The sequence below is a fragment of the Tripterygium wilfordii genome, chromosome 23, assembly GCF_013401445.1.
Source record: "Tripterygium wilfordii isolate XIE 37 chromosome 23, ASM1340144v1, whole genome shotgun sequence".
Classification (NCBI taxonomy): domain Eukaryota; kingdom Viridiplantae; phylum Streptophyta; class Magnoliopsida; order Celastrales; family Celastraceae; genus Tripterygium; species Tripterygium wilfordii.
The window spans coordinates 11,702,711-11,717,603 of NC_052254.1; the positions used below are offsets into that span (position 1 = coordinate 11,702,711).

Sequence of the window (14,893 nt, forward strand, 5' to 3'; positions counted from 1 at the left end):
ATATAATTTTATTTTTTTGGACATCCAATATCAACCTAAATTCAGACAATTAGGTCCGTGCCATAATTAACCCACTTATAGACCAACAACTTTACTACAAATAATAACACAATCCACAAAAAATACGAGTCCCATTTACCTTAAATTAATTTGAAGTGTTGAATGTTAAGCGGAACCCACAAGTATGCTTATAATCAATGATTATTTCACATGTCACATAGATTCAAGGGTAATTAGGACAAGTGGGTCCTGTTGATACCTTTTTACTTGAGGTGTAAAGGAGGCTGGTCGAGCCGGGCTTTTACCAAGTCCTTTGCTCAACTCGTTTAGTAACAGGTTTAAATCAAGGCCCTAACTCATTTACCAAATGAATCGGACTATCCTACGACTTTTAGGACATGCTCGCTAGCCTCTATATTCAACGAGCTCGAAGCTAGGCCCTAACAAACGAACCGAACTCAAGCCGAGGAGGAGCGTAACCCGGCCCACACTGAAGACCCAATAAGAGTTTCAACTTTCGACAGATCTATCCAATGAAGGCAAACTTTGAGGCTAGATTCAGGATTCAAAGTTCGAACACAGTTGAGTAATGGCACTGAAGAGAAGTACTAAACAAATCATATGCTCGTGGACATTGAAAAGTAATGAGAAAATATGTAAGACATGGCAGGCTTGCTATTGCCAAAGCTCATGGGAAGGGAATGGCACAGACAAATCAAATTTCAAACTTCTCAGGTCTCACTCAAGCAAGCTGGTCCATACCCTAAAATCAAGCTAGCCGCACATTTTCTACCTAGGGATGACCCTAGGGCTGGGCGTGGGTCAGTTTTATCTGCATACAAATCCATTATCGGCCTGACTTTCATGACCATAAACCGACTCATGGAATTGAATCGAAATTTCACCCGACCCATGTAAAGATGGGTCTGTTGGTGATTATAAGAATACTTAAAAATCGGTTGACCAATAAATCTGTTAAAAGGAATTGGGCTAAAAGCCCAAAAACATTACAATTTACATTTTACAAATCCACAATATCCATGCTCAGCCCCAGATGACCCTAACCGAAAAAATCTAAGACAGACAACCCAGTCAGTCCGAGGGTTGAGCTGCATGGGCCAGACCAACCCACATACCGAGCCTCTATTCAGAATTCAAACCCAGCCCAAACCCGTTCCTCTATTTCATTTTGCTTCCATGAATCTGCATCTCCATGAACCGGCTCTCGTGCAAGCCGTGTTTGATCATTTCGTTCTTCTCCTAAGTTGCTGCACACTCCGTGTCATTAACCGGGGTTTCGATCCTCTCCGGCACTGTTCATTTCGATGATCTACCTGATTGGGAAAGTAAAGGAGTTCGATTCTGCGTGGTTCTTGACCGGATTGGTACAAATGAGGGATTAGAGCTGGTTTCGTGCGATACCTTTGCCATTATGATCAGAAGGTATTCCCGCGCTGGTGTCCTTTCTTATCTCTAAAGTTTGTGCTTGCCTTTTGTTAGAGTGGTTTGAAATATGAAGTTACAGTGTAATCAAACTGATTAATTGAAAATATAATTAGAGGTTTGAATAAATTCACTTCTTTGATTTTATTTTGGGATTAATTCATTTTGTGGCTCCTTGTTCTATTGTGCTATGAGTCTAGATTTTCACAGCTATTGCTTCCGATTTAAAGAGAATTCTGCCACACTTTTTTTCAGACCTATTGCTGATTTTGCAGGCAGTTACAGGTTTTCTTCTTGTTTGGATTCCAATCATTTTGTGCTTATGCAATTCTGGAGGAATGACAAAACCTGCAATTTGAACATTTGAATATGCAAGCATTCTAGATTTGATTCACTAATTCTGATTTAGTGACAAATTTGTTAGAGATTTTGTTGGATTCTCTCTGTAAAGGTCATATTAGGGTGGCTTCTGAATACTCTGACAGGAAGAAGGAACTTGATCCAAATTGGCTTCCTACAATTCGGGTTTACAATATGCTACTGGATGGGTGGTTCAGATCAAGAAGACTCAAACATGCAGATGGACTTTGAACAGATATGAGAAAAAAGAATTTGACCCCTAATGTTGTCACATATGGTATCATTTTGGAAGGTTACAGTATGATTCGTCATATTGACAGGGCAATTTCATTAGTGCATGAAACGTGGAGGGAAGGATTGAACCAAATGCCATAGTGTGCAATCCAATTATTGCAAGGCTGGAGATAGTGTCAGTACTAGTAAGATCCTTACGACCATGATTAGTAGGGGTTTTGTCCCAACCCCTACAACCTATAACTACTTTTGCAGGCACTTCTCCAAATTTGGAAAAATTGAGGAGGGGATGAACCTTTATACCAAGATGATTGAATCAGGGCATAATACAGATCGGCTTACTTGCCATCTTCTAGGGAAGATGTCATGCGAGGAACATGGATTGGATTTGGCAGTTCAAGTTAGTATGGAAATGAGAGCTAGAGGATGCGACATGGACCCAGCTACTGGCACCATGCTGATTCATTTGCTTTGTAGAATGCATAAATTGAAAGAGGCTTTTGCAGAGTTTGAGGACATGTTACTGCGGGGTATAGTGCCTCAGTATCTTACTTTCCAGCTATTGAATAATGAGTTAAAGCATCAACGAACGAATGACATGGCACATAAACTATGTGGTTTGATGTCTTATGTACCTCATCCAACAAAGCTGCTCAGTACTTAATGTACTGACGGGGTCCATCATGTGCAAGGAGATCATCTATAATGTGAAAAGGTGAAGCAGTGTCAAGGAGATCTTGTTAAGCATAGAAGATTGTCTGAGAATTTGGCTTCAAGTGCCAACAGGTTGATAGGGAATATAAAGAAAAGAGTCAAGGAGACCGTAAGTTACAAACAGTTAAGCATTAGTGGCAAAATATAATATGTGGATGGGCTGGGAATGAAAGGGTTGCAGTGGCATCTGCATCCAACCTGAGATTTTTCTCTCACTCTCGATTAAAAGGTAAAAGTATAACAACTCTCATGCACAAGGCTCCCGCAGTGGGCGGGGTCGGGACATAAAGGATATTCACAAACCTTACCCTACATAGTTTGTGGAGTGACTATTTTAGGAATTGAATCTACGACCTATTGGTTTCACTCCCACAATTCTATGACCTTGGGATTAATTTTGCTAATATGTTATTCTATGTAATGAGAAAAGCTTGCGCTAACTGTGAAATTTATGAAAACAAATCGTGCAAATGGCATCTGCAAACGTGCTTCTGATGATTTAGAACACATGAAGAATGCAGCAGGAGCTGGACATCGTTGAAGAAGATTTAGAATAGCATTTGGGCTTAGGATCTTATGTGGATTTGAACAGACTTGACTGCTTTGGAGTCATCTTCTTCTACCAATTAACATTTAACTCTTTGAAGCTAGATTTAGAGTCTTGGTTTCTATGAAGGCGCCAGATAGTTGATTGTTTCTGGTCCATGAAGTGAGCTATATAATGTGGTCCGAGGTAAAAATTATCAGTTTTAACTATTTTATGTAGTTAAGGATGATGTTTGTTGATATTTTTTGGCTCCTGCAAAATGATGCTATTGTTGGATGGTTTCATTGCCTAATGACTATTAAACTTGTTATAGGTTGTGAATGATATTCCTAGATAGCATACGGTTGAAAAGAGTCCATTCATTGGGTTGTCATGTCTTCCTCTTGGTGCTGTATATGGCTGGATCTTACATATTCTATATAATCGAGGACAATGTAAAATCTTGCAACTCTGAACTGTGTCTGCACATTTTAAATGTTTTGTTTTCAGCTGAGTTGAAGTATTTGATCTTGTTTAACTCGGGAAACTTGTACTTTTCTGTATGTGAAATCATTTAGCAGCCGTCCTCGCAGTCTTAAATGTTTGTTTTTGATGCTAGACCATCTTTGTTAATGGAGCCATTCGGACAACCATTTAACTGTATTCCCTGTAAAAACAGTTGGCCTTTTGGTGTGTGTAATGGGTTGTGTTACAAATTCAAAGTGAAAGTTTGGCGTATTTGATACGAATGGATAGGGAATCTGGTCCAGTGATAACACACTTGATCAGATGTATGGTCCACATAGGAATTCTAGACTACCTGAGGTGTGCAAGAAACCCCAACTGGGTGCATAATGTAATATGCTTTGCTATAAGTTATTATTGGTGGGGTCTTAGGTGTTTTTTTTTTTTTTTTTAACCCAGAACGACACTATAGAAGCCTGCTTTTTAGAAATCCGATTTGATGAAATTTCTCACTTGATGACAGGGTAAATTGGACTAAACCCTTGCACGTGACAACAAATGTATTGCTCCAAGTGGGAATCAAATTCAGGACCTCTCGAGTTCATACGGTTTGATCTCAGAGAGATTCACCAACCAGGCTATCACTCAAGTGGTTGGTTGTGGGGTCTCATTATAATGATGATCTTATTGATTCTTTGTAATCAAACTGTGCTGCACTGAATGTTTGTTTTTTTAGTGGATTTATGGGGTGAAAGCAGGTAATGAGAGTGGTTAGGTTACTGAAATTAGATTATTTAAACATGGGCATAATTATTAGTTGCAGAGAATCTGATTGTCATATAGTTCAGACTTGGCAATTGGATTTATCTGAATGTGATAGTGATGTTACGCCTGATGTTTATATATGTGGATTGGTTGCTAGGGATTCGATTATAATATCACAATCTCATATTGAATACTGTTGACATGAAGATCATTGTGGATTTGTTGACAAAATTGGCTTCCCGGGAGTGGCCTTTTGTGCGTGTGATTGGGGTGCGATGGTGGGTTTCTCTTTGTCCGGGGCCCTCCATCGATGACTTCATGCTTGACTTCTGGATACAAAGTTCTATTTGTATTTGTGTTAGATTTATAATCCCGCATCGTTTGGAGAACGCTAAACGATGTGTTTCATAAGAAAAACTCAATATTCTCTTAATCAACAAATGTCTTTTTTTAATTCAATTGCCGAACTTTTGGGTATCAAAATGATGTCCAAAGATTTAATTTTGTTCGAAATTGGACAAAAAGTAAAATTTTCATATCCTAGAGAAGAGAATCGTTATACTCTATTTAATTCGAAATTGGACAAAAAACGTAAAAAATTCGTCCATGGATAAAGTTGAGTAATTTTAAACCATGAAAGGGAATTGTTGACCGTACTTGCTAATTTAGGCTACGTAAAACGTTTCGTAGCATTAACTGAGACCCATAAACCCAAAATGGATACTCCAACATTTTATCGATTTGAGTGGGTTGAGATTCTTGTTCTATTAGTCTTCATGTATTCCTATTTCTCCCCGTTCTGTCTCTATTGTGTTGTTAGAGCATGTCCAATGGACACTTGAAACATAGTTTTCAAGTGTCCAAAAGTGAACTTTATGAAAAATTTAGAGTGTTAGAGTTCTACAATGGATAAAAATGAACACTTGAAAACACACTTTCTTGATAATGACACTTGTTTTATAGGTTGTTGTGGAAAATGACACTTGAAATGTGAAGTATGGATATAGTTGATGAATAGTGAAGAGAGATGATGAAAAGGAAGATAGAGGTGATGAAAAGAAAGAGAGATAAAATAGAGAAATGAGTTTGAAGTGTTGGAAAGTATAAAGTATTGATGAATAATGTATATTATGGGACCCATTCACTCAATTAAATTATGCCACTTAGGATAGAGAATGGTTTTGAAGTGCTTGATATTTGGTTTACCACTGGAGTTACTCTTATGGCCATGGTTGTCCACCAAAAGGAGAAGCTATAATTACTTGAGAGGGGGAAATTTTTGAAAAAGAAAGAAAAGTAACAAAAGAGCTAAGGAAAGCAAAACAAAGGCAACTAGTGGAAATCATTAGCCATATAGGTTTCTTTCCTGGTATGAGTAATGTTCTTCCCAATAATGCAGTAATTCATTCATTTTATGATCTGGTTGATATAGTGGACACCCACAAATACAATGATAACTAGTGCTCTTCAACAAGTTAAGAATCTGCTTTCTCACAGTGGACTCAAAATAAAACGTAATGATTTCACTGCCCAAGTTTAACGCTTTGGTGAGCCCTAAAAAGGGACGAGTCTTAGGAAAAAATGATCAATCTTTTTGTGGCAACCATTATGGATTTAGAAGATTCTGAGTTTGATTTCCATTAAGGTTAATATTTTTGTTGTCACGTGTTTCGTTTTGGTCCATATTATTTTGTCGTCGGGTGAGAAATTTTTGTATGCATGGGTTTCACGATGTGAGTTTAGACTCATATTGAATGTCCAAAATGGGGGTGGTAAAACTCTGTTTAGATGATCGAATTTGTCCGACCTGAATTAAACAAATTTTGGACATAAGTTATATGTCCGAAATCCAGGTCCAAATACAAAAATTTTATCTGGTTTAAAATGGTGTTGGAGTCCAAACACATAAATCTTGTCAAATTTACTTGTCTGGACTCTAATCCAGATCAGGTTATTACCTAAATTTAAATTAATCCGAGTTTGATAAATTAAATACATCCGAAACCCAATCCGATTTAGGGGCCGAAGATGTAAATATTTCATAAACATGTGATGTTGTCCACTTCAAAACCAATTTGAAATCAATTTTTTTTTGCCACCCCTAATCCAATGGTCCAAAAATAATTATTATGCTGAGTCTAAAATGGAATGTCCAAAGATAAGTTTTATGTTGTCGTTATCGGTTTTAAAAAAATGGGTATTAGAAAAATATATGTTAAAAGTGTCGGAAATGGAAAGTGTGGTGGCAACTAAGGAGAAATTGGTAAATTGCGTGTGCTGCTTTTACGCGAAGACCAATGAAAGAAAGGGACGGCTTGGTGGAGGTAAGACCAAGAGAGTAATGGTGAGAGCACTACAACCACGACTACTGGAAGGGAATAAGTTCTATCATATTCATCCGGCTTTTAGGTTATTGCATTTCCGCCCTTATATTTGTCTACATATTATAAAAATATACTAAATTGAATCACCATGTACTATTACACCCCTCATTTTTTTTTAACCAATAACAACACCATGCAAGCTTATCCTCTAGACATGTGATATGGGCCTAAACTCTGGCCGTAAGGGCCGTGTGCACAAGAATATTGTTTTTAGTATGAATCGAATTTATAACCTCCCAAATTTATACGATTTGACACCAGAAAAATTCACCAATTAACTATCACCCAAATGGTTGTCACTCACTAATTGTCTAATAATTGAGAGGGCATTTGCTATTGACTATGCTAGAAGGCATGTTAAGGTGTGCAAGTGCATGTGTACAAGTAGACTTCGTTCTTTTAGTGGCTCAATAACCAAAAATGTTTATTTTTTTGTTATAAATTTATCATGTCATTTTACTTATCATGTCAAATTGTCAAGATTTGATACTCAGTCATGATTTCCAAACTCACATCAAAAATAGATTTAAAGAATATCAAATTTTCATGGCATTTTACCATGAACTTCTATGGAGTACTTTACATTAGGTTTTACATAACAATATCATCTCTTAATTGGAAATTACTTAACGATAGCCTAATTGATTATCTATTTGGAGTTCGATTCTAAAATGGAGCAGTTATTTTCAAGTGGTTCATATGACCTTGGCCCAACTAACTTGTCGGATGAGTTTGCACTTGCCTAATGCTATCTTGAATTTAAGCTTAGAGAGCTGTCCATATGACAGGCCTGCTGAGTTGTTCTCGAATAAAAAAAAAAAAAATCCTCTCCTAATTGGAGTGGAAAAGAAAAATTAGGGTTAAAAAAGTTTGAGCAGGAGAAGATGGGCCCTAAACACGAATAACGAAACTTTGCTGTGGCATATGTGTAATTATAGATTTCATCAGGGGTTGGAATTTCTCATTGCAGAATCCATCGTTACAATATAGTCCTGCAAGAAATACAAATGATCTCGAACCCCTCAATTTCTCCTCTCTCGCTTTCTCTATTTGGTCTTCTCCCCGTTATATGCGAGGACGCACAACGCAGCAGACTCTCTCCCCCACAAACATTTGTACTCGACAACAAAACAACTGAATACCCAGATACAGATAGAGAGAGAAGCCCCCACTACATTGAGCAATACATCAACTGATGGAGAGAGAGAGAGAACCTTTTGCTTTTTAATGCTCTTTCTCTTTCTGGGTCTGTCTGATTCTCCCTCTCTTTCCTGAAAATCGTGCTCTCTTTTTCAGTCTCTAATGGAGTGAAGAGAGAGAGAGAGAGAGCAGAGAGAGCGACTCCACTGCGACAGACAGCCGTTGCATGAAGTGGGTATGGCTATGGAGGTGAAATGGCAGGGCTGATAATGGCTCAACCGAACAAAATCTACAATGCCATTGGTGCCCGTGATTTGATTAGTATGAGTGGTACTGGAACTGACAACAAAACATTAGGACAACAACTACAGCAGAAGGAGCAGGGGAAGCCAATGCTCCATGATTTTTTGGGTATGAAAGTCGGTATTGATTCTTCTGTTGTATTGACTCCGAAGACTGGTGAGGCAAGGGTTGCAGAGGCGTCCCCATCGGCTTCTGCCTCTCTTGGGGGGTCTTCTGGGGGCGGCCGTGGACCCATCTCCACCACCTCTGATCTGGGTTCAGGTTAGTTTGTCCAAAGATACAAAAGATTTCATTTTTCTTTGTTGTTTTCATAACCTATGCACGTTCGTGGATTATTTTGATTTTTCTCTTCGTTGATGTAGAGAAGTTTTTGTTAGGAGTGTCTTTTGATGTCTACTTTTGTTAAGGATTTGGTCCATACATATTTAATTTGTTGAAGTTTCTGCATCGGCTAGTGGCATATAAACTATTTTTGATGGTTTCATTGTCCATCTGGGAATATACAGACTCTATTTAATCCTTGATGCTGCTTTGATGTGCTAATTTTGTTCTTTATTTGGGGGTTATACCCTCTTTTTTGTCTGTGCACTGCATCGATTCTCTTGATTTTCACCTGCTGATGTAAACTTTTTTCTGGGGTTGCGGTGGGTGCATGTGGTATGGATTAGTTTCATTGAGGTCATTGATGTAGTTGGTAGCTTTTGTAAGTTTCCTCTTTTCCTTTACTGTTTTTTAAGGGAAATTTCTGTATATGGATGTCTTTTTTTGCAATGGTTTTCATTTATGTGGCCCTTTTTTTTTTAATTTAAATGATTAATGTGGCTCAACTGATAGGTTTTTCAATTGGTTTTTCGTGTGTTTCTTAATGGTTTCACCTTTAAAGGCTGAAAAAGCAGAATTTATCTATATCAAGTTGGTTGCATCTTATGGAAACTTCACTTACAAATTGAAGAGTTTGATTTAGTTCCTAATTGTGCTACTCCGCCCAAATGCTTTTGTTTGTGATCATATACTTGCTTTTGTCATTTTTATAGGTGATATTTTTAAATTGAGTTTTCTTTTTCTGTTGATTTCACCAGGAGGGCACTACTCCTTTCTAAGCTTTCTTGTTCTAATTGTGTTATTGAAATGACAGCATCTTTTAGTGCTTGTATCTTCTGATTTGAGACTCTAACTATCATAATTAAAGTTTGATTTATTTTCTCATCAATTTAGTAGAAAGACAGGTTGGAGAACATCTTGAGGGAGTTCCATTTTATGGTCCGAGGAGTGATGTTTCTAGACATGACATAAACAACAGATTAGCTGGTAATAAGCGAAGCAATTCGGATTCTACATTTATGGGATCATCCAGCGAGAGGATTCCTCAGATGGGTCATGACTCCATTGAGAGCTCGCACTTGATGAAGGTGTGTTTCAGTATCTAGTCATGTTTTTATTCCTACGATTATCTAGGCCAAACAAAGATCAAAACTGATATTACTTCCATATACAATTCAGATGCTTCGGAATGGGGCTGGGGGAGAGCGTCCTAGAAGGTCCAGCGATGATGAAGTGTTGCATGGTATGCAGTCCCTGAAGCCAACTTCTTCTCTCATACTGCAGCCTCCTACTGGCAATAGATTTGATGCAAATGCTGCCAAATGGGAACGATCCATACCCATGGGTCCATTGATGCAGTATCCTCTTCGTGGGAGCCAATTTGTACCTTTTATGCAGCAAGTACCTTCAAACAGGTTCAAAGATGCCCATACTGGTTCTACAATTATATCTCAGTCAGCTGCTGATGAAGGATCTAGAACCGGAATCAAGGGCCCTGGGATTTTGAGTTCCCTTAAAGCTGGTGGTAGTGTCTCTGACAACAACTCAACTGGAACACTGCTCAGTGGTAGCAGAGCAAAGTCTGGGATTCATGTTTCTGAACCAGAATCATCTACTCCAAAGTGAGCTTTCATTAATACAATTCATTCTCTATTCTGATTCTTCTTTTCAGTCATGTTCCTTGGGAAAAAAGAATGATTGATGCTATTATCGACATCATGTGTTATGGTGGCAGTCGGCAGGGATTAATGTCCGCCAGCCGGCAGATGACTATATTTTATGGTGGTCAAGCACATGTTTTCGATGATGTTCACCCAAACAAGGTTTGTTTTCTATTTATTTCCCAATTCTCAAGGCTGCTATGTATTTTGTTGTATTTGACTGGCCCTTGGACTAATAAGCTTAAGCATATGCCTAGTCAAGACTGTAGACCTAAATCCATCTACACAATTGAACTCTCTTAAGAAAGTGAAATATGCTGATTAATCGAATGTGGCTGATGATGACCGGAATTTATACCAATATCTGATGCAACTGAGTGCTACTTACCTTTTTTGTAGAACCCCAGATTAGTGTCTAATTGGCCTCTGACCATGTTATATCTTATCGTAACCTCTTGGCTGGTCTTAATTATTTGAAGAGTTATATGTTTCTGCAAGATTGATTTCTTGCTGTACTATTGCTAGGTCAAAGTCTCCATTCTGTATACCTTGAGTGCTTGTATAAGATCTTCACTGGCAGTTGTACTCTACTGTCACTCTTTATGTTCAAGTGGCTTTTATTGGAAGATTACCTTCGAGATCTTCAACTTTTGCTTGTTAGATAGCAGAAGAACAATTCAAAATCAGATTTAGTTGCATGCTTAATTTAGCATGGTAACCTTGGTTTGCTGTTACGTGGAATGAAAAAGCAGAACTGCATTATTACTCTAGATCTTAAAGAAGCTTTACTGTGAAATTTCATCATTATGGTCTAAGAACCATCCCAAGCCTTTGTCAGACAGAAACTTATTTGCTTTCCTTATATGAGTACAAGGATCTAGGCTTCAGTTTCCCTTTCCAACTAATGGTAGATGTCATTTCACTGTGTTGTGCCCTGGAGACGCGCAAACTTTCTAAAATGTAGACAACGGACAACCTATTTGTTACTGAGAGATTAATTCATTCAATACATATGGAAGTTGCAATGCTTGTCATTGGCTGAACTATTTGTAAATGGCAGCACTCCTGCATCTAAAGTGGCACCAGCAATGCTTAGCTTAACTGGAAGTTGCAATGCTTGTCATTGGCTGAACTAAGTGGATAATCATGAAAGTGATCGACATCAAAATTTTCACAAAAACATGAGTGCTGCCATTTATTGCTTTCCAAACTTCCTGCTTGCAAAATGCTAATTAGCATAAGGAATCCTAGAGTCTCCTCCAGGCAATTCATGTATGCCCTCTTCTAATTAGTGATTTAATAAGCAAGCTCACTTAAACAGTTTAAGGAAAGGGAAAATGGTCTTAGCAAAGAAACATTGAATAGAACAAAGTGAGAAAAAAACCCATGTTTGGTTAAGAACTTTTTATTGGGGACGATGGTACAATTGTGTGATAATTTTATATACTTCCTGCGTAAATGGGTTACAAAATCATTAATACTGAAATCCTACAGTTACTAAAACGATGGTACGATTATATGCAACACTTTTCATTACTTGAACAAAAATGGGAAAGCTTTTTGCCTGATGCAATGGTTTGGTAAAAACTAAAAGGGCAGAACAATAATTGAAATTAATTTATGAAGTCCCAGGAACTTCACGCAAAGATGTTTGTGTTCAATGCATGACATGTTCCAACTATGCTTTGTTCTGAGTTCTGTTGGTTGCTTGAATTTGTTTGGTTCATTGTGTGCAGCTTGTCATTCTACTGTCATATGACCTACTTTCAGGGTTTTATTAAGTGATGTAACAAATTGGGTAGTTTTCAACGACGCCTTAGGCATGGTAGGCTTTTGTGGCGTTTGTGAGTACAGGTTTTTAGCCATTGCGAGTGAACATTTCAAAACTTATGAAAACTCTGGGTAAAAAAGAGTGCTTACTTAAAAATGAGGAGCATTTCAAAATATTTAAGAAAATTTAAAGTTACTGTGCCTCGAGGTATCCTAGAAAGGTCCTAAAAATTGGTTTTTTTTTTTCCCCTTCTTTTCTTTTCGAAATCAGTTTTCCAATGGTTGCAGTCATGTGTCATTCTTATGTTTTATACATCTATAGAATTGCAGCTACAGTATGATGCATAATTCAAGATTCATTGGGTGACATAGATATGCCTACCTGTCTTGTTTATTGTCATGAAAGAGGAATGGCCTTAAACACCATGTCATAAAATGTTGAAACAAAATGGGGTTGCTGAAGAATCCGTTGTTGACGGTACTTCCTTTAACGAACTTGCATTATTATGCATTTTCTCTTTATACATTGATACACTGTTTAGTCACACTTAAGGGGTTATATGCACTAAGAGCTGCCTTTTGTAATGTTTTTTGAGGCAATTCGTAATGCATGAACTTTAAGAAGATTTTAAGGCAAAAAAAGAGTTTCTCAGACATGGCATGCCTTCACCACTATCTGCTGCTTGATCATTTCAGGCAGATGTCATAATGGCCTTAGCTGGATCAAATGGAGGATCATGGTCAACAACCTACTCACCAAAATCTACCGGGAGGCCAGCCAGTGATGATCGCATGTCCCGTGGAGAGTATGAAACATGCATAGCAGGTAATGCTGCATTCCCTCGCGAATTTCATGGGAGGCTCTCTGGCACTAGCAATGCTGCCCAGGATACCGGTTCTGGTGATCGAGTGCCAGCCCCTACAGGTTATCCTTCATATTGTAAATCTATTGTATTTTGCTTATGACTTGGACTCGTATACTTGTGTTGTCCTTGAGATTTTCCTATACGATTGTTTTCTTTATACGTCTGATAGGAAACTAACAGGACCTTCGGCTAAAAGTACATATGATATCGCATTTGTTTACCGTTACTTAATTTTAATTATTTATTTTTATCATGTAGGAGGTCATCAAGGCGGCGTTACGATAGCTAAGGCAAAAGAATCTGGTACTGAAGATAAAAGAGAGAGACAAAGCTGAGAACAGCCAGCCTCATTGGTTTCAATTCTCTCAGACTTCTGAGGAAGGAATGAGGTCTTTGTTCTGTTGTATCCATGTTTCAACCTTATATTTTGTTAGCTTTTGTCCACTTTTTGGGAGGGTTTAGGTTGAAAAATCTTGTCTACAGAGGACCCAGTTTGATCTTTTTTGTTGGGTTTGACACTCGGAATATCTGATATTAACACAACTGACCTGAGCTGCTGCTTCTCAATTCTCATCATCATCTCATGGTGCTTTGTAGATTAGTTATGAATTTGCATTTTCATCTTTTAGGCCTTGGGCTTAGTGAAGGTGGGCCTGAGTCATATACATGGGCTTATGAAAGTTCTGATTTTATCTGGGCCTCTCTTTGGGATACATTGGTAGGGTCCATTTGGACAAGCCTTTATTGGATTTATTTTCATCAGACACCCTTCTTCATTAGTAACAGCAAATGTTGTGGCACTTTGACCCACCACAAATATGAGCTTGGACAAAAAGTAGGTTCGGTTGGGCTTCTAAAGCCCATTTCTCTTTTAACTTCCGCAAATACTGTGGCTTGGGTTTGGGTCCCTCATTTGATAGGTCCAGCCGGAAAATGAACTGGACAAGCCCAAAGATGTCCGAAGCAAATTCAGTCCAAGCCCACTAGTTTCTCTCTGGCTCCAGCAACGTTTATGTTTTTTGGACTCTTTTGTGGAGTTGCCATGAAATAGATTCATTTCTTTCTTCCCTCTTTACTACCACTTTCGAACACCCCATCAGCCCTTTGGTCAACCGTTGGCTAGGGATGTTAATAATATACTTATCCGGTAGATATCCGTAGAATTCGTCTCGAATCATATTGGTATGCCCCGTTAGTTAACGGGTTGGGAAATAAGTATGGATTTTTTTCTGAGAAAATAATGGGTGTGGGGATGAGTTTGTTGTCTAGGGATGAAAATGAATCGAGCTATACAAGGGTGGCTCACGGGAAGCCCTATTCAGGCCAAGTCCGAGCTCAACTCTCATGACAAGGGGGTCGAGCTAGGGTCTTTTGTAATCATTTCAATTAATTCACAAATTGTAGTGAAGATACAAATTTATTGTCGATTGACAAAATGATATGACAAAAAAGCGATAGAGAGATGAAGAGAGTGAACAAATCATAAAATATTGTCAATTATAAATATGAAATATTGTGGAAATGTGTACTTTTCAAAAGGACATTATAAGTATTTAATTAAAAATAACCGAGGATCCTCAATCCTTAAAGAGGATTCTTCTATTTTTATGGGAAAAAAAAATTACTCCTTTGAGAGAAATTCAATTTTTCTAGGATTCCACCAACCAAATATATAAATCATTGAGAAAAATAAACTCTTATTTTTGCAAATCAATCGACACCTAAATCTAAAATGGATGCCTTGTTATATATTGAATATATTTTTAGAAAGTATCTTTTCACCATTTGTGAAAGTTGGCTCGGTCATTTGTCTTTAATTTGTACCTCTCTTCATGCAATAATAACTCTTTTATTAACTAAAATTATCCTTTTCAATTTATGAACTAATATCATCCTATTTTAAAAAAATTACCTTTAAAGTTTGCACCATCCTATTTCAAA

The 14,893-nt window shown here is 37.8% G+C and overlaps 1 protein-coding gene and 1 pseudogene across 2 annotated transcripts; both read left to right on the forward strand.

Annotated features, from left to right (window-relative positions):
* Positions 1–663: 663 nt before the first annotated feature.
* Positions 664–3,580, forward strand: LOC119992816 (annotated as a pseudogene).
* Positions 3,581–7,901: 4,321 nt separating this feature from the next.
* Positions 7,902–13,527, forward strand: LOC119993817 (protein TIFY 8-like). 2 transcript variants are annotated; one of them, XM_038841090.1, is made up of 6 exons: positions 7,902–8,595; positions 9,550–9,743; positions 9,835–10,277; positions 10,391–10,478; positions 12,783–13,011; positions 13,211–13,527. In XM_038841090.1, the coding sequence occupies exons 1-6, from the start codon at positions 8,286–8,288 to the stop codon at positions 13,285–13,287; spliced, it is 1,341 nt and encodes a 446-aa protein (XP_038697018.1). In that variant the 5' UTR covers positions 7,902–8,285; the 3' UTR covers positions 13,288–13,527. The 2 variants fall into 2 exon arrangements, with proteins under 2 accessions (XP_038697018.1, XP_038697019.1); XM_038841091.1 differs by having other exon boundaries at positions 9,553–9,743.
* The last annotated feature ends 1,366 nt before the right edge of the window (positions 13,528–14,893 follow it).